Genomic DNA, 26394 nt, shown 5'->3' with positions numbered 1-26394 from the left:
TCTCTCACGGAAAGTCTATATTACAGTGCTATATTGGCACAGCTGTAGTGCATGTGGTGAAGATGCATAATTACTCCACCTCTGCGAGAGGCGGAAGCTATGTCGGTAGGAGATGCTCTCCTGCCAACATAGCAGTGGTGTGAACAGTGCTTAGGATAATGTAACTTGTATTGCTCAAGGGATATCTTTTTCACATGTATTTTCTTTGAATGAGCCCAAGTTACCAAGTGATTCAATCGCTCTGTATGATTGACATCATTACTTAACAATCCACCAGTCTGTCATCTGCAAATTTTATCAACACTGATGTTAGATTTATGTGCAGATCATTGATGAAAATGTTGAATAGGATTGGGCTTAGTACTGATCCCTGTAGAACCCCACTAGAAACACTTCATTTGATTATGATTCCCCATTGACGACAATTTTTTGATATCTGTCAAATGGCTAGTTTTTAATCTATTTCACATGTGCTCTGTCAGTACTCCAGAGTACTTATTTTATTTTAATCATAATGTTTTGTGTGGTGCTAAATCAAAAATGTATGCATATTATATCTACGCAGTTACCTTTATCAGCTACATTTGTAATTTCATCAAAAAATGAAATCAGGTTTATTATAATCTGGGTCATCATGCCTACCTTTTTTAAGATTGGCACGTTACACCAAGATTTCCCTATTACACTAAGATTTATTAAAAATATCAGTGGGCCAGAAATTTCCTCGGCCAACTCTTTTTAGGACTCTTGGGTGCAAATTATCCAGTCCTACTGATTTTTAAATGATTATCCTTAGTAAATGAAGTGTAACATCCTCCTCAGTTAGTGAACTGGAAATTATTTCATCATCCTCATATAATGTGAATTCATCATTGTATCTGTTGACTTCTGTATACTCTGAGTACCCCTTGACTTTAGTAGGGCTACTCATTTGCTTAAGTCAAAGTCATTGTGGTATAACAGGTTTTTGCTTTCAGTGTAGGTTAGGGGAGGAGAGGGGAAGTGAACAGGTCTAAAGAATCTAAACTAAACAAAGTCTTTCTTGTTCAAAAAGCGGCCTCAAGCCAACCTAATAGAAAGTCCCCAAATTTTGAAAGAGATTAATCACTATTAATTATAGGCTTCTAAGAGGTTGAAAATTAAATGTCATAATCTGAAAGTTAAGAAAGTTTGAGTAAATGGAAATTTGGGCAGAACTCTGTCACACAAAGGATAATAAATATATTAAAATTATTGTGTAGATGATTGTGAAGCCAAGATTAGAGTTCAGCTCTCAAATGAATTAGAGAGCTCTTAAAAAGCAGAGAGTGGAGTTAAGATGAACCAAAATAAAAAGGCTGAGCTGTTGGGCTAGATGGTCCACCAAACAAATAAACACAAACAACTGTTCCTAAATTTCTCATATTCCTAATATAGAACGGGATATGTTAAGGGTGCAGATCAGTTTTTTACTATTTCTAATTATTTATTTATGTGCTGTCAGTGTGCTTGGCATTGTCTGACAGTGTCACAATCCCTGTCCCATGGTCCAGTTCAGCTTTGTTCATTAATGTACATTTCTCTTTTTTTGTTGAATTTGAAAAATTATGCAGCTTTATATATTATAGCACAGTTCTCAGCTACTATTAGCTATTTGTCACTGAATTTCAGATATACTGTGTTGATACATACATCATTTCTCCTGTTTCCCAAACTTCCTCTCCAAAAGCCTTCTTTTTCTTTTGTAATATTGAACAACCAAAACTAGTAGAAAACTAAACTGCAGAATTGTTCGTTGACCTTTATCTTTTCTCTTTTTAAATAGGTTTTCGAAAAATAAGCCTAGATGATCTCCGAAAGGCATATATCGTGAAAGATGTGCAGCAGTATATTCTCCATCGTTTAGATCAAGAAGAAGCACTGAGACAACATCTCACAAAAGAAACTGCAGAAATGCTAAACCAGCTTCACATCAAAAGCAGTGGTTGCTTTTTATATCTAGAACGTGTCCTAGATGGAGTTGTGGAAAACTTTATCATGCTAAGAGAGATCCGTGACATTCCTGGAACACTAAATGGCCTATATCTCTGGCTTTGTCAGAGGCTTTTTGTAAGAAAACAGTTTGCAAAGGTCCAGCCCATTCTGAATGTAATTCTTGCAGCTTGTAGGCCATTGACTACAACAGAATTGTATCATGCAGTGTGGACCAAAAACATGACATTGACTATGGAAGACTTTCAACGCAAACTAGATGTTCTGTCAAAAGTTCTTGTTGATGGGCTAGGAAATACTAAAATTTTGTTTCATTACAGTTTTGCAGAATGGTTGCTGGATGTAAAGCACTGTACACAGAAATATTTATGTAATGCAGCAGAGGGACACAGAATGTTAGCAATGAGTTACACTTGTCGAGCAAAGGATTTGACACCATTAGAGGCCCAAGAATTTGCATTGCATCTAATTAATTCAAATTTGCAGTTAGAGACTTCTGAGTTGGCTTTGTGGATGATATGGAATGGCACACCAGTCAAAGACTCTTTGTCCACTTTAATCCCAAAAGAGCAGGAAGTACTACAGCTGCTAGTAAAAGCTGGTGCTCATGTCAACAGTGAAGATGACCGTACATCTTGCATTGTACGACAAGCTCTGGAAAGAGAAGATTCCATTCGGACTCTGTTAGATAATGGAGCATCAGTAAATCAGTGTGATTCAAATGGGAGAACATTGTTAGCTAATGCTGCATATAGTGGCAATCTTGATGTTGTTAACTTACTTGTTTCTAGAGGAGCAGATTTAGAAATAGAAGATACTCATGGGCAGACAGCACTTACTTTAGCTGCTCGACAAGGACATACCAAGGTTGTCAATTGTTTGATTGGATGTGGGGCTAATGTAAATCACACTGATCACGATGGCTGGACAGCACTACGATCTGCAGCTTGGGGTGGACACACCGAGGTGGTTTCTGCACTCCTCTATGCTGGAGTCAAAGTGGATTGTGCAGATGCTGACAGTCGAACAGCCTTGAGAGCAGCGGCATGGGGAGGACATGAAGATATAGTGCTGAATCTGCTACAACATGGAGCTGAAGTCAACAAAGCTGATAATGAAGGTAGAACGGCTTTGATTGCGGCAGCATACATGGGACATAAAGAGATTGTGGAGCACCTCCTTGACCATGGTGCAGAGGTAAATCATGAGGATGTGGATGGAAGGACTGCTCTGTCTGTTGCTGCACTTTGTGTACCTGCTAGTAAGGGGCATGCTTCAGTGGTTAGCCTTTTAATTGACCGTGGTGCTGAAGTAGATCATTGTGACAAAGATGGTATGACTCCGCTACTGGTAGCTGCCTACGAAGGGCATGTAGATGTAGTTGACTTACTTCTAGAAGGAGGAGCTGATGTGGATCACACTGACAATAATGGTCGTACACCCCTTCTGGCAGCAGCCTCTATGGGCCATGCTTCAGTTGTAAATACTCTTTTATTTTGGGGTGCTGCTGTGGACAGCATTGATAGTGAAGGGCGAACAGTTCTTAGTATAGCCTCTGCCCAAGGTAATGTTGAAGTAGTACGGACTCTGCTAGACAGAGGTCTAGATGAAAATCATAGAGATGATGCAGGATGGACACCTTTGCACATGGCAGCTTTTGAAGGTCACAGGTTGATATGTGAAGCACTTATAGAACAAGGTGCCAGAACAAATGAAATTGATAATGATGGACGTATACCTTTCATACTGGCTGCACAAGAAGGTCACTATGATTGTGTACAGATATTACTGGAAAATAAATCTAACATTGATCAGAGAGGCTACGATGGGAGAAATTCTCTCCGAGTTGCTGCTTTAGAAGGTCATAGAGATATAGTTGAACTACTTTTCAGCCATGGAGCAGATGTAAACTACAAAGATGCTGATGGCCGGCCAACACTTTACATCTTGGCATTAGAAAACCAGCTTACAATGGCCGAGTATTTTTTAGAAAATGGTGCAAACGTAGAAGCAAGCGATGCAGAAGGAAGGACAGCACTCCATGTTTCCTGCTGGCAGGGCCATTTGGAGATGGTGCAGATACTGATAACATACCATGCTGATGTGAATGCTGCAGACAATGAGAAGCGATCCGCTTTGCAGTCTGCTGCTTGGCAAGGCCATGTGAAAGTAGTTCGGCTTTTGATTGAGCATGGAGCCTTAGTTGACCACACCTGTAATCAAGGTGCTACTGCGCTCTGCATTGCAGCACAGGAAGGACACATTGATGTTGTGCAGATATTACTGGAGCATGGTGCTGATCCAAATCATGCAGATCAATTTGGACGTACTGCTATGCGTGTTGCAGCAAAAAATGGACATTCTCAGATTATTAAATTACTGGAAAAATATGGTGCATCTAGTCTAAATGGCTGCACTCCATCACCAGTCCACACAATGGAGCAAAAAGCCTTGCAGTCAGTCTCTTCAAAACTGCAGTCATTAACAATAAAATCAAATAGTTCAGGGAGCACTGGTGGAGGAGATATGCAGCCTACTATGCGTGGTTTGTCTAATGGGCCTGCTCATGCTTTTAGTTCTCCCTCAGAATCTCCAGATTCTACAGTGGACCGCCAGAAGTCGTCTTTATCAAACAACTCTCTGAAAAGTTCCAAAAACTCTTCTCTGCGTACTACGTCATCTACAGCAACTGCCCAGACAGTGCCTATTGATAGTTTCCATAGTATGTCATTTACCGAACAAATACAGCAGCATTCACTGCCTCGTAGCAGAAGCAGGCAGTCCATTGTTTCTCCTTCTTCCACAACTCATTCCTTAAGTCAGAATCATAATTCACCAAGTAGTGAATTTGAATGGAGCCAAGTAAAACCTAGTTTGAAATCAACTAAAGCAAACAAAGGGGGGAAAACAGAAAACTCCAGCAAATCTGGATCTGCTGGGAAAAAAATCAAGCAGAGCAGCTCCTCTCAACCACAAGTTTTAGAATATGAAATGACTCAGTTTGATAAACGAATACCTGTTGCCAAATCTGGAACCAGTGTGCCACTTAAATCGATGCCAGCAGAGCCACAGTGCAAAATTTTGGTCCCTCCATCTCAGCAAGAAGTTTGTCGACCTCAGCAACAGTTCTTAATTCACCAACAGAGTGGGGAACAGAAGAAGCGAAATGGAATAATGACAAACCCAAATTATCATCTTCAAAGCAACCAGGTTTTTCTTGGTAGGGTTTCCGTCCCACGAACAGGACAGGAGAGAGGACTTCAGGAAGTTTTGGAAGGCTATCCTCCTGCAGAGACAGAACTAAGCCTTAAGCAAGCCTTAAAACTTCAGCTTGAGGGAGCTGACCCAAGCTTCAACTACAAGAAGGAAACACCACTGTAATAGGTAAACCTCTTATCATCACATAGGGCTTTTCTGCATGGTGCATTAGTGTGCATCAGCTGGGGTGTAAGTTCTAGTGCACACATTATATTGAACGGGCCATGTAGACCCCGCTTGCGCACACTAAAAATTCCTTAGTGCATGTTGACATAGTCCCAAATAGTATTATGTCACTGCACACTGGGGAGCTTTTAATGCACGCCAGCAGGGTCCACATGGACAGCGTATAATACACTGGTATTCACTAGAACTTGCATCTTAGCTGGTACACAGTAATGCATCACGTAGACAACCCATAGACAAAATATGTGCATTTTAAATAAATAAAATATAACTCGAGTAATTTTTTTTAAATCATGAATTTTTAATCAAAATTGTGAAGTGTCAAATTGGATTTCTACATTATAAAATGTTTTTCAAAACATCAGCTTAAAACAATTTGGATGATCAGTACACTTTCTTGGAAATTGATATAAAGCTAAAGGCAAGGTGTTGCTCCAGTACTTTTGATAAGTAGCTGAATATGTATCATGTTTCATACATATAAATAATTCACAGCATTATTTTCAGCTGAAAGGCTAACTTTAAAATACCTTGCTATATTTTAAGTGCTACGCTGAAATTCATTTGTTTACATACTGTGACACAGTTCCTCCTCTGCCTTGGTGGATCCTATGCTTATAGGTGGATTTGCTTGCCTCAGAGATTCACGGCAGCCCTCAGGTTGGCCACTTTTGCTGGTGGCTCAAACCTGCCTTCCACTCAGCTAACCTCGTCACTGGCCAGCATGGGGGAAATGGAGAACAATCCTCACAGTCTGTATCCCAATTAGTGGGTCGGGGAAAGGGCAGATCCCTTTCCGATTTAGATCTTGTCTTCTGGTGTTTCTCACAGACCAGGTCAGCTCCTCCTGTGTCCAATCAAGAGTTGGGGGGAACCCAGGCCCACCCTCTACACAGGGTTCCAGCCGAAGGCCCTGTGGATAGCAGCTGTCTATAATGTTCCCTGTGTCAGCTGCGTGACAGCGACAACTCCCTGGATTACTTCCTCAGGGCCTTCCCCAGCACCTTCTTTATCCTTACTGCAGGATCTTCCTCCTGAAGCCTGATCACGCTTGAACTCTTCACTCCACCAGCAGCACACACCTCACTCCCTGCTCCTTGCACACCCACCTACTAACTGATGGGAGGTCCTTTTTTAAACCAAGTGTCTTGATTAGCTTGCCTGTCTTAATTGGTTCTAGCAGGTTCCTGATTGCTCTAGGGCAGCCCCTGCTCTGGTCACTCAGGGAACAGAAAATTGTTCATCCAGTGGCCAGTATATTTGCCTTCTATCAGACTCCTGTACCCCACTGGTCTGGGTCTGTCACAATATACACTCTTCAAGAAACTGTAAAATATTCTTTCAAGTTACAGGAATAAGTTCTCTACAACTTTAAATTGAAATATTTAATGTGTCCTATATCCTGCAGTGAAAGAAGTACAGAACAATGCCTTTTTAAAGGATATGGGATTCTAAATGGCCTTCATGCATCTCATTGTAGGATTGGCTTATGGGACCAGTTTTCTGAGTGTGGGAATTGTGTATTCATACAGAAGTTCTTAAGTATAATTTAAGACTCCAAATGAAATTAATTTTGGTTTCTCACTCTCTACATAATACATTTTCAACCAGAAATTCTGCAGCTTTCAATAGTTTTTTTTACAGAAATTATCCAGGAGTTAGTTATAGTTAATTCACTCTCCTCCAATCCTTATACCCGCAACATCCTGATGAAGTTTGAGTTTTTGCAAAGATATTGTGACTTTATTAATAATGATCCCAATAAACATTTGAGTTTTCAGAGGAGCAGCATCTTCCTGAAATGCAAAAGCTTTGTATACATTGCTTATTTCCCATAATATTTCTTTTGTTTACATTAATATTAGAATGCTGACAGACCAGATTGTTCCTTTTTAGAAAAAAAATGTTCTTGTTAGCTGGCTTAGTCTTGCAGCAAGTCAACAAGGATTTTTTTTTGTGAACAGTTGCTTATTAATTTTGTATCCATCATCTGATAGTTAGACATTCCTACATCTTGTTCTAGCAAAAGAAAGAAGAGGGTTTTTATCCCAGGCTGCCTTGAAATGTAGAAGTCATTTTCACTGACGTGTGTCCCTTCCTACTATTCCTAGGCTACAAGTTTAGTTCCTGAGGTTTATTGTAAAGGGAAGAAACCCAAAGTATTATACAAAATCCTAAGCTGCTTCCCCAAATGTTTGATGCAACTCTAATGCTAACCAGTTAAAACAACATGATGGCTCAGACAAGGGCCATTCAGAGCTTGCCTCTCTATATAAAACTTTAGTATTACTATTTTTAGTAAACTATCTTAAATTATATAGCAACTATAGTTGCCACCTTGTTTCTAGTAGATGTCTTGGGGTAAAATTTTCCTGCGTCACTTAGGAGCCTAACTCTCATTAGTAGTCAACAGGACTTAGACTCCAAAGTGTGCTAAGTATCAGAGGGGTAGCCGTGTTAGTCTGGATCTGTAAAAGCAGCAAAGAGTCCTGTGGCACCTTATAGACTAACAGACGTTTCGGAGCATGAGCTTTCGTGGGTGAATACCCACTTTGTCAGATGCATGTAGTGGAAATTTCCAGGGGCAGGTATATATATGCAGGCAAGCTAGAGATAATGAGGTAGTTCAATCAGGGAGGATGAGGCCCTGTTCTAGCATTTGAGGTGTGAAAACCAAGGGAGGAGAAACTGGTTCTGTAATTGGCAAGCCATTCACAGTCTTTGTTTAATCCTGAGCTGATGGTGTCAAATTTGCAGATGAACTGAAGCTCAGCAGTTTCTCTTTGAAGTCTGGTCCTGAAGTTTTTTTGCTGCAGGATGGCCACCTTAAGGTCTGCTGTAGTGTGGCCAGGAAGGTTGAAGTGTTCTCCTACAGGTTTTTGTATATTGCCATTCCTAATATCTGATTTGTGTTCTTTTATCCTTTTCCGTAGTGATTGTCCAGAATGGCTTGCCAATTACAGAACCAGTTTCTCCTCCCTTGGTTTTCACACCTCAACTGCTAGAACAGGGCCTCATCCTCCCTGACTGAACTACCTCATTATCTCTAGCTTGCCTGCATATATATACCTGCCCCTGAAAATTTCCACTACATGCATCTGACGAAGTGGGTATTCACCCACGAAAGCTCATGCTCCAAAGCGTCTGTTAGTCTATAAGGTGCCACAGGACTCTTTGCTACTTTTACCAAGTGTGCTAGTCCTTTTTGAAAATGGGACTTAGTTCCTAAGGCACTTTTGTGTTTTTGAAAATTTTACTCCTGCTCCGTATAATATTTTATAAGGTTAACATGCTGCATAATCAGTCTCTTCGTTTCATAACTCTTTTATAATGTGAGCACCCCAAACACTGTCTTTGAACAATCATTAAGTGAAATGAAATTCAAATAACATGATGGAACTGTGGAAGCTGTGTCAAGGAGTCCACCAGAACAAAACTGTGCAGGAGCATAGATAAAATCATTCAATTTGCTAACTCTTTAGAATTGTCTGACTTAAATGCAATTAAAATATAAGAAAAGTTTATGGAAATAACCCCATGTATAATTTTATAACTACATGTTGACTCTATTCATTAGCTCTTTTCCAATTTAACACTTGCCAACCTGCATAGTGTTACAGTGAAATATGACCAAAGAGTAGCTTTTGCATTCTTTTTAATCCTTTTTTACAATTATGTTTTAAATGTAAACTTGCATATCATTTGTTGTGGTGACAGTTACCTACATAGTGCAGCCTCGAAAGTATCTTTTACTTTGATGTCTTCTCTATATCTTTGCCACATCCCAATTAAAAAAAAAAAATCCACTAACCAACAAAACAGAGATCGAATACTTCTTGAAGTTCATCTCAGTGCCTTCCCTGAAAAATATTTCACAGATTAATCTTGATTATTTTGAGTGAATTAGCTATGGAACATCATGTTAGAAAATATTGCTTCATCATGGAGAAACTCATTGCCAATCTAATCTCCAAGGATTTCCAGGAATGGAACTCCAGCTCTCACCACTTGTTGCCTTTTTGGGGCAATATTTTCAAAAGTTTCCATAGGTATTGGAGCCAGGATGGATAGTGAATGCAATTGTGTATTTTTGTTTTTAAAGAAAATCTTTGTTTCAGGACTCATATTTCTAAATATCTTTAGTTAGAAACTGTGTATAGTTGTCTTTCTGTATATGCTGTATGTATATAGAATATTCACGAATTTAACTTTTTAATTTTGCACTTTTAGGCCAATTCCATGATGCTATGAACAGAAGAGTTTCTGCCTGGAATGGTTGAATCAGCTGCCAGGGATGAAAGCATATAATGCTTGATAGTCCATCTAGAAAACTAAGAATGTGATTACTGCAGTACAATTACCTTAATTACTGTAATGTGCCTAAATTTTAAGGCTGCCTTCTCAGTGTAACTCTCTGCGCTTCAGAAGTTTATTTTGTGTACTTTGTACATCATACACAGAATAAGCACTTTTTTCTTAATTGCAGAATATATGCTGTGTTGCCCTGACAACATCTGAAAAATTGTAAAAGCAAGGATTTTTGATATCCTATTCCAAAAGGCTTGATAAATGTGCATGTACCACAATGAACTATATATGGGAGGACAGTGCTTTTTGTATTTATTTTATTTTCTTGTGGCAAAAGAAACTAAACATTCAGTTTATACCCTATTTGCATTGCTGTAATGTATGGTCATTTTCCTGTGTATTTCAAAAGTTCTCTCAAGAAAAACAAATCTGGTAATAGTATTTGATGAATTTACAGTACTTGTATGTTCAGTCTGTAAAACTACTCCGTTCAATGGTAGAGATGCAAGATTATAACCATACACCACACCTCTGGGATTTTTTTGTAATAAAATCTAATTTCTACAATTACAGCTTGATATCTGGATGTACAGACTGGCTACCACTGAAAACGATAGGAGCTATGCATATACATCCACGGGCAAAACTTAGCCCATACTAAATAGTCTAGTATGACAAAAAAAAATCAATATTAGGTGCTTAAATACAATGTGCTAAAATGTAAGGCCTGATTCTGCTTTCATTTATGCCTCCGTAAGAACTCAGGAATAACTCCATAAAGTAAGTGAATTTACACCTGTGTAATATTTGTGCAAGCAAGCAAAAACAGGTCTATTGTTTGTAACAGTGTCCACTATGAAATTTTCTCCATTTACAAGGGATGAACATGCACAACTCTAACTCTATCACTCATGAGTCATAGAACTGATTAACACCTGAAACTACAAAGTATATTGCACCATTCACTGTTACATAGTCTGACTCATGTAGAAAACGTTAACTTTTATTATCTAAAGTATTTCCTCTAAAGACTTGAATTCAACTTTTCTCATATTGCGATTCTGTTCATTCCCTGAATAGTGTGATCCAAAGTTATGATGGTAATGTATTTATAAATTTAGATAAATGGCCCTTGGATGCATATACATTGTATTCCGGTCACTGAAGATCTTGATAGCTTACTACTATGGTGAATAGTCATCAGAACATAATTAAATTTGATTTTTTTAATTAAAGCACCTCCTTCTTATTTACTCATTATCAAATGTAAAAAGAAAATCTTTCATAGGCATATGATCTGTAGTAAAATGTAATGTTAGAAGTTTACACCATAGCAATATTGATAATTCTGAAGTGAATGTTTCGAGTATTTAATTTCTTGTCCCTGTGGGATATTTATCAAATAAACATAATGAAACTCTTGCAGAATAGCCTTAAGAATGTTAATGGTTCAGTAAAAAGAGAGTACCAGAAAGTTTCAGCAAACTTGTTATGAACCTTAAGTATAGTGCATTTGCAATACTGTGCAAGAACACAACTTTCTCTTTTTTATTGGGTGTATGTTTTGTTCTGTAGAAAGATATCCCTGAAGGCTTACATTTTCTACTACTTGATTGTCGTTGGGATTATATTTATTTAATTTTATTGTTTTGTTTTGTTACAAAGTGCACATTGGGTCAGAGGGCCCATTTCACAATGGGCTACAGTTTCCAGACAGCTTCAAGTTTTTGTATAAATACTATTTACATGTGAAACAGTTGGTGGGTAAACCCCACATATAAATCAACTGAAAGACGACCTGTTGAAAGGTTACTTTCTGAATCAAAGTAACAGTTCCTGTAGCTTTTCAGTATTGCTTTGGAATATAGCATGAACTACTCTCTTAAAATATCCACTTTGATGAGGGTGTGTGAGACATTCCCCGCTGGTTTTGTGTGTGATTTTAATATTACACCTTATGTGGTCTGTATCATGGCTAAGAAAGTAAAACTAATATCCCCCAAATATAAGCAATTCAATTTGGACTTTTAAAATGTTGGGTGATGTCCTGCTGTCTCTACAATCACACAGAAGTCAGTGGGGTTGCACACTTGTAACTCAGACCAGAATTTAGCCTGTCAAATCTTTCTCTGTTTCAGATTTTTGTTGTTCATAAGCCACTATGCGACTAGTGCTATCTCCTCCTCCTCCTCACGTTTCACGTAGTCTCTCCAACAACCATCTCCAGAAGTGATCACAAATTCATGATGGGAAAGCTAGAGAAAGGACTGTCTTGTGAACATTAACAGTACCATATACTTGTGGAGAAAGTCTTCAAAAGAGAAAAGTACTGAAATTTGTCAGACCTAAAAAAGTATTGAGGTACAGTGATGCCCTTTTGTACTCCTTGTGATCAGTATTGAAAGTATTACCATTGATTTAAAAACGTCTGTTTCCCTCATTACTCTGCTATGCAAATGTGTGTTATTCTTAATATCCTCCATCTGATCTGTTCAGTTAACTTGGTTTGCAGATAAACTGTTTTGGTTTTTTTTTTTGTTTTTTTTTTTCCTGGATTGGGTTGTATATAGCCTATAATGTACATTGAATGAATTTCACATTGTAAAATTATTTTATTCCTTGTATTATATTAAGCAAAAAACCCTATGTATATGAAAGTGCATAATAAATATATTTGCTTTTCAGCAGCTATCTGTTTTATTTTACAACTTCTTTTCTTGCGACATTTCAGGAAAAGGTTCTGAAAAATTAGGAAAACTTGACTAGCATTTGTTAAGTGTCTAATAAAACCTAACGGAAATTAGAATATGATTTTAAAAGGTCATAAGCACTTTAGGCCAACATTTTCAAAACTGGATGCCTGAAGTTTAGCTCCTAAGTTCATATTTAGACACCTATTTATGTCCTGATATTTCAAAACTGCTGAGTTCTCAGCAGCTTCCACTGACTTCAGATTTAATATTTCACATTCTTTCGAGGCCTTGAAACTAGCAGGAATAAAAAAGTTATTAGTCTGTTCTGTAACTTGTCCTTCGAGACATATTGTCCATGTCCATTTTTGTTCAGGTGTGTGCATGCCCAGCACACTAGAGTCAGAGATTTTTTTTCCTAAGTGGTACCCCTTAGGTATATGTGCATCCTCAGCAATCTCATGCTGCTACACAATGTTATAAAGGGTGGAGCCACCTTGGATCACCTTCAGTTCCTTCTTATGGGACAGATGCCAACATAAAGGGGAAGAAGGATGGAATGAATATGTGCAACACATCTCAAATAACAGTTACAAAACAGGTTACTAACCATTTTTTTCTTCAAGTGATTGCACATCCATTTCAAGTCACCCACAAGCAGTTAAGTTTGGAGATGTGTTTTGAGATCTATCTGAACAATGACTATAGGTCCAAACTTAGCAAAGTCCTTCGTAGGATTGGGGGGCGGAAGGGCAAACATAATTACTGTAAGAAGTTCTTCATTTACCTTTTGTATACTATTTCTGTGGATTTCCTCTAACCATTGACCCACTTTTGGTATGCTCTTTATGCCAAGGAATAACAGCATATGCATTGTGGCTATTTTTCACAAAGACAGCAAAGTATTTCTTGTGAATTAATCTCTAAAGACTATGATGTTCCACAGTCACACATTTTCTTCCAATAATCATATTTAAACAAAATTATTGAACACCTGTTTTTAATCTCTGATTTTGAGGAATATGTAAAGTCAGATTAAACTAATGCTTCAAATCTTCTATACGCTCTTTAGGACAATTTCACTTGTGAGTTGCATGCATTTTTCCAAAAGGCAGTTGGGACTAGTTGGCAGAGTAAACTAAAGCAAAGCTTTTCAACTGAAGGCCCTGTGAGAATAATAGAATCATAGAAGATTAAGGTTGGAAGAGACTTCAGGAGGTCATCTAGTCTAACTCCCTGATCAAAGCAGGACCAACCCCAACTAAATCATCCCAGTCAGGGCTTTGTCAAGCTGGGCCTTAAAAACCACTAAGGAAGGAAATTCCACCACCTCCCTAGGTAACCCATTCCAGTGCTTCACCACCCTCCTAGTAAAATAGTGTTTCCTAATACCCAACCTAGTCCTCCCCCACTGCAACTTGAAACCATTGTTGCTTGATCTGTCATCTGCCACCACTGAGAACAGCCTAACTCCGTCCTCTTTGGAACCCCTCCACCCCCTTCAGGTAGTTGAAGGCTGCAATCAAATCCCCCCTGACTCTTCTCTCCTGCAGACTAAATAAGTCCAGTTCCCTCGGCCTCTCCTCATAAATCATGTGCCTCAACCCCCTAATCGTTTTTGTTGCCCTCCGCTGGACTTTCTCCAATTTGTCCACATTCTTTCTGTAGTGGGGCCCCCAAAACTGGATGTAATACTCCAGATGTGGCCTCACCAGTGCCAAATAGCAGTAAGAAGTTGGCATTGATCTAGATTGTAAATTTTCTACAGTGGAGACAGTTCCAGTGTCAGAAATAAGGTAGACTGAAAAAATTCTACAAGTGTTCCAATAGTTTTATTAAAGGATTCTCAGAAATTCTGTGTAAATCATATCAACCTTAATCATGAAGGTTTAATTTATTTACATCCCAGAAAGACCTTTCACTTTTATTATTGTAAGTTTACAATAGACAAGCTGAATCTTGAAACTGAGGTACATTTTATGCTACAGAAATTAAACTTCAAAAAATTCTTGCACTATTCCTTTTTTGTCTTCTGTACTCAGTTAAGCTTTGTGTCCTGCAAATGGAGCTTTGCAAGTTAAAAGGGTGCAGAGTGCTGAAGTTACTTCCTGTCTGTGCTAATGGTTGTTCCTTCCCTCCCTTCTCTACAAGAGATGTAAGTGCAACCATTTTGCTGATTTTCTGCATGTTCTGTGTCTGCACTCTCCTGGGGGCTGCTCTGAACTTATCCAGTTGCTCCAACCGTGCCACTATAATGTGCCTTCACAATATGCTCCAGTTATGCTAGATTCCTCCTTTCCACCTGCAATGCCTCCTAGCCTGTTGTAGGAGCTGGCTATGCCAACTCTATGCTTGAATGGGACTCCCCAGCTGGGTAGATGAGCCTATTTTCTGCTCCTTTTGTTAGCTAGCCATGATCTTGCCAGATCAAAGCTAGCTCTGGTATGTCTACAAGAGCTGCAGCTACCTTTAGACATAACCTAAAGTGATGCTGGTTAGAAGTGGGAAATGCTGACCTCTTTTCGACTACATCACGGGGAGTGGAGAAAGGGGAAAGAAATACCTCATTAAACTCACCTTCAAGAAATACTGTAACTACTTTTTGTATCAAGAATTATCTAGTACATTAGAGTCTCATCTATTATCACAAACTAGAGACTATCCCTCAAAGCAGCACACTTATGAAGAAGTGCTATGCTATGTCTGTGGAAACTACTGGCAAAGGTATGTTACTGCATGATTGTCCCTTGTGGAGGTTCCTCTGCAGCTACATCTTGCCCCTGTTAGACAGGAAACTAATCTAGATGGACCATTGGTTAGATCTGAGATACTACTCCTCTATTGGCAAATGGTGTCAATTCATAGATTTTTTTTTATTATTGTTATTAAGGCAAGAAGTCTGACTTCTCACATAACACAGGTCAAAGAACTTCAGCCAATAGTTTGTGCTTACTTTAAACCCTAGAGGTAAATTCTGTAGATGGTAAATCAGTATTCTCTCATCAGATTGTTAAGAGATTTATGAAAGGTTTACTAAATCTGTAACCTCCAAAAGCAAAGCCTGTTCCAGCCTGGAAATTAAACGTTGCGCTTTCACAAATTATATCGCCTCCATTTGAACCATTATCTGATTGTTCTGTTTCACCTTTCAATTAGACGACTTTTATCACAGAAAAACATAAGCGAGGAGGGCTAGTGAACGTCATGCCTGGATGGTTGATTCCCCCCAATTTACAGTTCTTCATAAAGACAAAGTACTGGTACTTCTTCATCCTCACTCAAAGTTTATATTAAAAGTAATTTTGGACTTTTATGTTAACCAATCCATTACTCTACCAGTGTTCTTTCCCAAATGGCATTCAGATAAGTATGAAGCAAAACTACATTGTTTGGACTTTAAAAGAGTTATCAATTTAGTTAGGACTAAGGATTTTAGATTTGTCTTGTGTGGATAACTGTAAAGGGAATTCCATTTCAGCACAAAAGTTATTTAGGTGAGTCAAACTATGTATAATAGAAGCTTATTATCCCTCACAATCACTCCCTGTTATGTTGACAGCATACTCCACTAGAGTAGTGGCCACGACTATGTCTAAAACAGGTTCTATTCAGTGAGATTTGCAAAGTGGCCACATGGAATTCATGTTTTACTAAACATTATGTGTTAAATACTACAGCTAAGTCTGATGCTACATTTGGCATATCGTCTCTTCAATTTTTGTTCAGTTAGGACTCCTTACCCTCCATCCAATCTCTTTATATATTACTGACTAAACTACCCCAAGACTGGGAATATGCTGAGGACACTGGAAGAAATGGTTACTTACCTCTAACCAAGGTTTTTTTCAGATGGACTCAGCATATTCGTATTTCCTGCTTTCCTTCCCCTCTTCTGCAGAGTCTCATCTACTCATGGTTCAGCATTAGCGCTGGAAGGGGCTGCACTCTCTTATATAGCCATACCCTCAGAATGTTTTTGGACATGGAGGGCAACGGCAGACAGGGGTGCTTGAGTGATTAATCAGGCACTGCTAGTAAAAGGCTGTGCTGTTCAACGGCACCTGTTGCCACATATGCTGAATGTGCACAGTCCAGTGTGAAGAATCTTGTTTACAAGTAAGTAACCTTCATTTATACATAATAGGGCCTGATTCTCAGTTACATAAAGACCTCTTTACATCCATTTTAATGCAGTTTTATACTATAACAGAATTGTCCCCCCTCCCCAGTGTTTGGGTTTTTCAAAACTATATGGCAAATGATATGAACTGTGCATCTCAACCTTCATTTTTGTGCCATTTCTTTCTTATATTCTGTTATTAATGCAATAGAAATCAAAATAATATGTGGAGTTTCCTGTCCTGGTAATTTCTAATAGTTCCCTCATCTTGATTAGATGTCTAACTTTGTGTAGACTTAATTATCTGTATTTAATGTTTGATACTGTCAGTTAAGACAGATTCACAATATGAGAGACAAGATTTTATATAGGATAATGAATCTTGAGATCTGAAGTTTTTCAGACATAGGACAGGGCAAGAGTCTCTGCAGGGAGATTTGTGTGTCCTTCCACTTATTCTTATCTGTAAACAGTAGAGAAAGAGTGTGATGAACCGTTAAAGAACAGGCATGATTAAAAGGAAGAAGTAGTTATTTATTTATTTTATTTTATTTTTGTTCAATTCACTATCTGCCCTTTCCAGAAGTGATTATCATAAAAATGAATGTTAATGCCAGTGATAGATACATAATTGATAGCAAATGTAAATTAAGTCATCATTTTGTCCACAGAATATATTCAGTGAAGATAAGAGTGCAAACCTCCCACTCTGTCTTGTTACTCTTTTCTGGATGGAGGAAATGTAGTTCATTCCCTGTGACCTCTGGAGATTCAGACCTGTTTGAAATAGTTTTAAAAATGATTCATCTAATAATTTTTTTAAGATGTGAAATTAAGTTACTCAGGGCTATTCTTATTTATGTTAAGTAGTATCTTGCTTCTCAAATGGTCACATGGATTTCAATAGGGCTACTAACAGTAAGGTTCTATTTGCAGTAAGGGTGGCAGCATCTGACCCTCAATAAATATTAAAAACAATGAGGAGTCCTTGTGGCACCTTGGAGACTAACAAATTTATTTGAGCATAAGCTTTCGTGGGCTATAACCCACTTCATCAGATGCATGGATGAAATGGGTCGTAGCCACAAGGACTCCTCATCTCTACTGATACAGACTAATATGGCTATCTCTCTGAAACCTGTCTCAATGAATATTGTTCAGCTAGGACTTATGATAATTATGGTGGTGGTTTTTATTTTGTCTGTTCACTAGGAACTGGCTTGAAACTGCCAACTCATTATATAAAGGCTGCTAAACAGCTGTCAAATGATGATGCTGCTGCTGATGACTACTACTTTTGGTCACCACTGACCTGCATCAGATCAGAGAAGTGACTTAGCCATAAAAGGCTTTTTATTATTATTAACAGGTGTTTTGATATCAAGATCCTCTGGCAATTAAGTCCCAACTGCATGTGTTTAAGCAATCATGTTTGCCATGGCATGCATTTAGGGTAATTTATATTAATATTATACAGTATAGAAAGGGGGAAAATGCTCCTTGAAACAAAAGAACTTCCAAACATATTCAGTGAAAACTTGTTTTACAGCAAGCAAGAAAGAACGCATGAGTACTACAGAGTCTTATTGTACCCAGAAAGTTAGGAACAACTGAGTCCTTTTAGCAAAGAGACAAAAAACACTCCCAAGAGAAAGAAATGCATAATTAATGTATCCTTACCTGCCAGACATCAGGGGACAATGACTTCACATCAGAGCCAGACAACCCAACAAACCAAACCAGGGGAGGGCAATTTATACATCAAAACTTAATTAGTATATGAACCACTAAATTTTCAAATGCTGGTCAGCACAAACACTGAAGAGAGGTCATACAAGTGCACACTCTGCCAAACCTAGATATTTCCAAGGGGAAAAATGTGAGTGCAAATATTGCAAAATAAAAGAGGTTAAGAAACTGGAGACTTATTTGAAATTGTGCCTGGTAGCAAAAATGCAGATGACTCTCTATCCAACCTAGTCAGGCACAAAAAACCTATGTTAGAAAATTGTCTGCAATTCAGTATTCAGATACACTTTCAAATCCGCCAAACCATTAGCAGGGTTAGCAGAAGGAAGAAGATTGCCAAACTTCAGCCAGGCCAATGTGAAAGGAATGCATCTGATCTCAAGCAATAATTAAGAAAAGCTAAAGATGTCCCTCTAACATTTCTAAAGTTTGCCATATTGAAATAATCTATTGTACAGTTCCTGAGTTTATGTAAAATATTCTTATTATATATGTAGACATCTTGTATCTCATATGACAATTTGTCTCCTCTAGTTTTATTAGAACAACACATCTATTAAGGTTTTATTAGTTCCTTGGGCAGTCACTTAAGACAAGTTTCACTATCTTTTATAGGAAACTGGTTTGAGCAGTATGATCCAATTTAAAGCCTAGCCACAACCCATTCTCTAGGGGAGATATCAAATGTACTTCAAAAGCACAGATCATGAGATCATTTGGAGCTTGTGGCCGCCCTGCTCTTACACAGAATAAGAGTTTGTGCATGGGAGTTGAGCTTATTCACAGTGTCACAGTGATACAGTATTTGCTATGAAGGAACGGAGACAGTTCCCAGTTCTGCTCGATTCACTTTTTATTCACCAGTAAACAGAAAATAACGAACAAACTTCTACAGCATATGCAACTGCTATGCAGTAACAATCCTAAATGAAAAGTGGTTCACAGAGGCAAATAGAGAAGGGCCACTCCACTCAATAAAGTATGTACAAATATATTAGCAGCTGGATTAAGAGGAAAATGAATCTGACAGATTCATGCTGTTCTTCATTTCCTGTGCCTTAGATTCACCAAGCCACATTTTTGAAAGCAAATATCTGCTCTATGTAAACAATGTCATTGGTTTTTTCAGTATGTTTCCTTTTTACTCTAAGCTGTTTAATTTTTTTGTAAATGACTTTAATGACGATTGGCAGTTGTCAGCTAGTGTCAAAATGTTTTAAGCTTGATGTTCCCGGCAGTCTGTTTATTCCTTTAATAATAAGACTCCCCAGGGCTGAAATATTGCCAAATTCAAATCATTCTTCACTCTTCCAGCTTTCCAATTCAAGAAGAATCATTTTTTCTGATAACTGTCCATCATATGGCCAAATTATTCCAGTTCTATCCATTGACTTCAATAGAGAGGAACCACTGTAATTGGAGCAAACTTTGTCCCAGATTTTTTTTCCTGTCAAAAGTTTCAACCATGACCAATGCTTTTGTCTTGTACTCAACAATTGACACTAGGAGAACTCACTGCCTAACCCAAATCAGAGGATACTTAAAACACACACAAGTTATTAATCCACTTTCAAAGGACTGCATGTAATTTCACACGTGAAGCTCTCGTTACTTATAATGAAAGTCATGTAACTAAAATTCTGCACATCGTATTGAATATATATTGGTAAATGATTAGCATGTGGCTTTGATATTTTAAATTATTTATACTATGTTGCATCCAGTAAAATAAATATTGAAGGGCAGATTTTCAAAGTAGTTGCTTAATGTGTGAGTGCTCTTCCATCTTGCCTCCTCTAGTTCAATGTATATCATGGTGCTGTTTGGAATGCTGAGGTGCCTTAATATGTTGATGACACACAGGTTTATGCCTCCATGTTGGCTGACCCACCCAGAGGAGTCAATTACTTCAGTCAGTATCAGTGTGAGACTGAGGCATGGATAAGAGCTAGCTGGCTTAGTTTCAGGGTAGTGGATATTGTCTCTTCAATTCAGGGTAGATCTGCACCATTTGTTGTTCAGAGTTATAATATAAGCAATCTGGTAGGATTCCCAACTACTACTGTAAGATCAGGTAGCAGCAATGGCCAGATGGTTGCAACTATTCCTCTGGAATATGGACTGTCATCCATGCTTTTGTTAGTTTAAGATTATACATTGTGCTTCCTTGGGCAGACTGGCTAGACTCTCAGTACACTTTAGAGCAGCCTCTTGCTTGCTCTAAGCCACATTCAGCTACAGCAACACTAAAGTAACTCTGTAGCTAAAAATAGCTGCAGTGCATTAGCACTCCAGCCCCGCACATCTTCTCTGGTTATGCTCCCAGTATACCACCTCTACTCAGGACTGCAGCGAGGAGGGGGTGCAGCTGAGAGTTATTCCAGCAGCCCTGTGCTTCCTAAGGCAGCCCTGTAAATTGGAGGCATTCCTGAGGTATGAGATGCATGCAGCCAGTTTACAACCCATGAATGCCATCAGAGGTGTAAAGGGCCTGGAGCTGGGCAATGAATCAGGACTGCTAAATTATGCTATGTTTTGTGGCATTGCTACAGTTGATGTGAAAAGCAGCAGTCTAAAGTTACTTACAAAGAAACACTGAATATATTCTATATAGACTTTGAGCCAACTTTTTAGTTTGTCTAGATCTGATCCATGTATCTGTGGCTCACAAGAAAGGTTAGTTTCCAGCAAGAGGTGTGTACTGTGATTAGCATGGAGCCTGTCTCTGCTTTCTTTTTGAGGTACCTAGTTATCAACTTTTGGCAGAATTCTCCCTCTGTAATTATGTTGTTTAGGAGAAAGCTAACAATACATCTACCCATTTTCTATGCCATTTAATCCTGAAATATCTGTTCAAAGTCATGTTTACTGTGAAGTCAGAGATTAGTTTACTTTAAGACAATCCAAATGTAGAATGACTGAATACTCTTAGCTAACTGTTACTAAATAACCCCATCAGTGATTGGAGAAAGATAAAAAATCTTGAAAATGTAGAATAAGCTGACTATTCTACAGAGCAAAAATATCCATATCAATGCAAACTGGGCTTTTTAAGCATCCAGGCTCAACACTTGACCATTGATTTATCTTAATTTGTGTTGTAGTAACTAATGATGTTCAAAGTATTTGTCCAAAAAGGGACACAGAAAGTAGTACAAATCACTTTAACCACTTCCATTATCTATTCCATTTTCTGCTTACTGTTTTGGAACAGTGCATCCATGTTCATTAACTGTGTCAATCATTTATCAGCAGTTTACTGATCAAATTGTTTTATTACTGGTTGTTATTCATGGTATAGTTTTACAAGTTACAAAACTGGTACTCCACTATAATTGCAATATTTTCCTCTCCAGTCCAGAAACAATTATAATAACTGTTAGCTATGTGACAGATAATGTCGGAGTCCTTTCTGTGTTTGGATAATCATTCTACTTGAAACTGTACACACTGCTTTAGCATTCACGCTTCTCTATCATGAAAGTCAATGACTCACATATTCAGTGAAAGATGAGAAGCTGACTTCAATTTCCTTAAATTTTATTCTTCTATTTTATGCTGACCGACATATACTCTAACCAGGTTTAAAGAGAACAAAAGATAATTGTTCATAAAAGAAGAAATATGCTCAGGCTGTAATCATCAGTTAGTCCCTGCTGTGGTACTGCACTAAATTTGTGTTGTATTTCGATCTTGCAACATAATTATAGGGTAAAACCCTGCAGTTCTCGCTCAGTCAGTATTCACAGTGATGTTCCCCACTGCTTCCACCCTCCTTGTAGGCTTTCTTAACCACATGAAATAAGAGCCTGCTCTGGCAGATTGCTACCACTTTGACCTAGACTCCAGGTCAAAGCTGAATAAACTCTGTTTTCATTTGGTGATTCGGCCCTATTAGGCTTGGCATACACTGCAGTAGTTTGCCATAGCTGGAAGCTGTTGTGAATATTCAGGTTAACTGATGCAATGCTGAATGTGGCTTTGCAGTTGGTGAAAACCAGGACATAAGAATGGCCATACTGGGACAGACCAATGATCCATCTAGCCCAATATTCTGTCTTCCAACATTGCCAGGTGCCAGATGCATCAGAGGGAATGTACAGAACAGGGCAATTATCAGGTGATCCACCCCCTGTCATCCAGTCTGAGACAGAGCTGCTGGAACAATTTGTATCGCTGGGGTGCTGAGAGCCACTGAACCAAACTGTAAACCCTGTGTATAATGGAAACCACTTCATGCCAGGGTGTGTGGCTTAGGACACCCAGCGCATGGGATTGTGTCCCTGACCATCTTGGCTAACAGCCATTGATGGACCTATCCTCCATGAATTTATCTAATTCTATTTTTTAACACAGTTATACTTTTGGCCTTCACAACATCCCCTGGAAATGAGTTCCACAGGTTGACACAGTTAGTAGTTCTGCAATTTCATATTAGAGTTCCTTCAGAACTCTTGGGCGAATACTGACTGGTCCTCGTGATATTACTTTTTAATTTATCAGTTTGTTCCAAAACTTCCTCTATTGACACCTCATTCTGGAGAAGTTCCTCAGATTTATCACCTTAAAAGAATGGCTCAGATGTGGGAATCTCTCTCATATTCTCTTCAGTGAAGACCAATGCAAAGAATTCATTTAGCTTGTCCATAGTGGTCTTAATTTCTTTGAGTACTTTTTAATCCCTTGGTTGTCCAGTGATTGTAGTGATTGTTTGTCAGGTTTCCTGCTTCTGATGTACTTTAAAAAAAAGTTATGGTTAGTTTTTGTGTCTTTTGCTAGTTGCTCATCAAATTCTTTTTTGGCCTGCCTAATTATACTTTTCCATTTGACTTGCCAGAGTTTGTGCTCCTTTCTGTATTCCTCATTACAGTTTGACTTCCAATTTTTAAAGCAGCAAAGAGTCCTGTGGCACCTTATAGACTAACCGACATATTGGTTCATGAGCTTTGGTGAGCGAATACACACTTCGTCGGATTCACCCATGAAAGCTCATGCTCCAATATGTGTGTTAGTCTATAAGGTGCCATAGGACTCTTTGCTGCTTTTACAGATCCAGACTAACACGGCTACCCCTCTGATACATGACAATTTTTAAAGGACATCTTTTTGCCTCGAACTGCCTCTTTTACTCTGCTGTTTAATTACAGTGGCATTTTTTGCCCTCTTACTTTTTTTTTTTAAATTTGGGGTGTTCGTTTAGTTTGAGCCTCTATTGTGGTGTTTTAAAATTGGTTCTACGCAGTTTTCAGGCATTTCACTCTCATGACTGTTCCTTTTAATTTTAATTTAACTAACTTCCTCATTTATGTGTAGTTCCCCTTTTTGAAATTAAATGACCATGGTAGGTCAAATCATGTTCACCATTGTGTCAGCTAATTGTGATCAAACCCTAATCTCTTTATCCTGGTCTATGCTGACTGCTGAACCATGTTCAGCATTGTGCCAGTCAACACATTCTTTAACAACCATCTACAGTCACAATAATATTTTTAAGTGTAAACTCTGCCCTACGTTTGTTGCAATATTTAAAGAGTGCAGAGTTCTAGCAAATACAAAATTGAACAAAGCTTCCTTCACTATCCCCCTGCATCCAAACTACAAAGCAGTTTCTCAGGTGATTCTGGACCAATGGACTATAATGTAATTTGGACTGTGTATGGTTCCAACTATGTATAGCTGCTTATACAGCTGCTTATGTGACTCATAAGTTGTCTAGGGATAAAAATGTTTAGTCGCTCAGATGATATTATGCTCAGTGCAGAGTCAGAAAGGCTTCTAAAGCTATGTATTTCAGCCACAGTTTGTTGCTGGAGTTTCTGGGAAACTGGAGTTTCTAGGAAATGTAAAAGAATTACTTTTGATTTTAACAATAGATAATTCTGTTTGAAAGAAACAAAATACAATGGACCAAATTTTACTCTCACTTCTGCAAAATATCTTAACTGAAATCAGTGGGGATGCTCTAGATTTACACTAATTTATATTGCCTCTCCCATTTAATATGTACAGTTGTGAATAAGTTTGTGCAAATGAGTCACTTTCTCCTACATTTAAGCAAATGCACTAATTGTATTGCTTGTCTATGCGATCCTAAGCTATTCATTCATATTTTATAATGATGTTCCATGCTGTGGATATTAAACTGTTCTACACATACCTTGTTGAAAATCAGCTTTAAGGGAAAGGTAATTCCTATTTCCAAAGAGAGCTACAATATTATTTCAAACAGCGGTTAATTTATATCAATTAAAGGACACAAAATGACTGCCATTATTTACCAACATATGAAAAATATCCTTATTCCCCTAAAATAAACAGAATTACCTGTTCTTATAAACATATAAAATCTGTTGGAAGCCAGCTGCAGATGGAGATATAATAATTAATATTGATCTTGGTATGCATGTTCAAGAGTTATAGATATTCTTTTCACCTACAGACTCTGCAAATAAATACAAACTTCCAAACAGTTAAAGTGACTCAGAACAAGACCCATAGGAATTTTGAACCTAATGTAGCTTGAAACTGACTGAAAGATATGCTGCAAATAGCTTTTAATAGCTGGTATTTATTGCACCATGTTCATCTTTCTCTTACTTAAAACTATGCCACTTGACCTGTAGCCTTCTTGTGCTATGATCAGATTTCAAGAGTCAAGCCAGATCAGTGTTTGGATGGGAGAACTTTAAGGAATACCTCAAGTACTGCAGACAATGGTATCTATATGTATCACTCTTCCTTCTGACTCAGCACTAAACCAAAGCCTGATGCTAAGGGGTACTGTGTTGTTACAATTTCTGTTCTTTGGGGAAAAATGAGGTACTTTGAGCAGTTATCAACATGTATTCCACTTCTGGTGTACGTGAACCCTATGTGTACAAAATTGGATTGTTTTGAATAGCGGTGTATAATGTAGCAAGTTTATAGCTGCAGTGCAAGACACAAGAAGGGAGTCACATGGATAATGGAGACAATTTTAAAAGCATATGGGAATGTTTTTCAAAGGTGACAGGTGCCTCGAAGGAAAACTCCAACTAGAAGTAGACCACACAATAGAACCTATCTGCTTCCACAAAGGAAAAGTCCAGAGGCACTACATAATCCAGTATGCAAGGAGCTCAAAAATCTGCAGAGCAGGGGTCTCATAGCACCTGTAGAAGCCAGTACAGCCTGAATAGAAAGCATAGTGGTGGTAAAGACGCCATCAGGCAATTTATGTATCTGAATACACCCAAAGCCACTGAACCTGACATTGAAAAGATGCAATATCCACTGCCCACAACTTTCCAAAGCCATAATCTTTATAGTCTGAAGTGAGGAATGGATTTTGGCACATAAGCCTGGTTATAGAGTAGAGCATGCTGATAACCTTTGCAACACCATTTAGTTGCTAGAGATGGCTGTGCATGCTGATGGGCATAAGCCTAACATCAGAGGTGTTCTGGAGAAGACTCACTCAAGCACTAGAAAGATTACCTGGAGTGAAAATAGTTGTGAATGATATCCTCTTGGGGGAAGGGAGCAATCATATACAAACTGAAAGATATCATGACAAAAAAACCTACAAGCTTTTCTACAATGATGTAGGGTTAAGAACATAAAACTCAACCCATAAAAAATATGACTCAAAGAGCATGACATTCAATGAACTCTGAAAGCAGAGCCCAACAAGATCAAGGAAGTCAGAAACATGCCAGCTTCAGTGGATGTGAAAGAGGTACAGCATTTCATAGGAACAATAAATTTTCCAAGTTCTGTCTACACCTGGCTGTCAGGGCCGGCTTTAGCAAGTGCGGGGCTCGATTCATTGGGCTTGTACTCACCGGGCGGTGCTCCGAGTTTTCAGCAGCACTTCAGATTGCCGCATTCCATCTGGGGGAGCGGGGCCGTGAGGCTTGCTGTGTTTCGGCTGGGGAAGCGGGGACGCATGCTTAGAGCTGTCTGCCCAGTCCCCAGCCAGGGGAATGGAGCGGTGGGGCTTGCCGCGCTCCGGCTGGGGGAGCAGGACCATGAGACTTGCCGCGCTCCAGCTAGGGGACCGGGGCCACAGGGCTTGTGGGACCGCAAGCTTGCCATGCTCTGACTGGGCACGGGCCCTCCTTAGGTGCGGGG

At 38.6% G+C, this 26394-nt stretch overlaps 1 protein-coding gene across 3 annotated transcripts in view; it reads left to right on the top strand.

Moving 5' to 3' along the window:
- ANKRD50 (ankyrin repeat domain containing 50) overlaps positions 1-26394 on the top strand; it is an 80152-nt gene that overhangs the window by 39389 nt on the left and 14369 nt on the right. For 2 of the 3 annotated variants that reach the window (XM_050946219.1, XM_050946220.1), the window contains exons 4-5: positions 1805-5355; positions 9646-12400. In XM_050946219.1, coding sequence (XP_050802176.1) covers positions 1805-5352 — 3548 coding nt within the window. In that variant the 3' untranslated portion in view covers positions 5353-5355; positions 9646-12400. Of the gene's footprint in view, positions 1-1804; positions 5356-9645; positions 12401-26394 lie in introns of those variants that run through there. The other variant, XR_007773443.1, reaches the window with a different exon arrangement.

Source organism: Gopherus flavomarginatus, chromosome 3, assembly GCF_025201925.1.
Source record: "Gopherus flavomarginatus isolate rGopFla2 chromosome 3, rGopFla2.mat.asm, whole genome shotgun sequence".
NCBI classification, from domain to species: domain Eukaryota; kingdom Metazoa; phylum Chordata; order Testudines; family Testudinidae; genus Gopherus; species Gopherus flavomarginatus.
The sequence above is the reverse complement of the archived record's forward strand: the minus strand, read 5'-3'. Positions and strand labels throughout refer to the sequence as shown.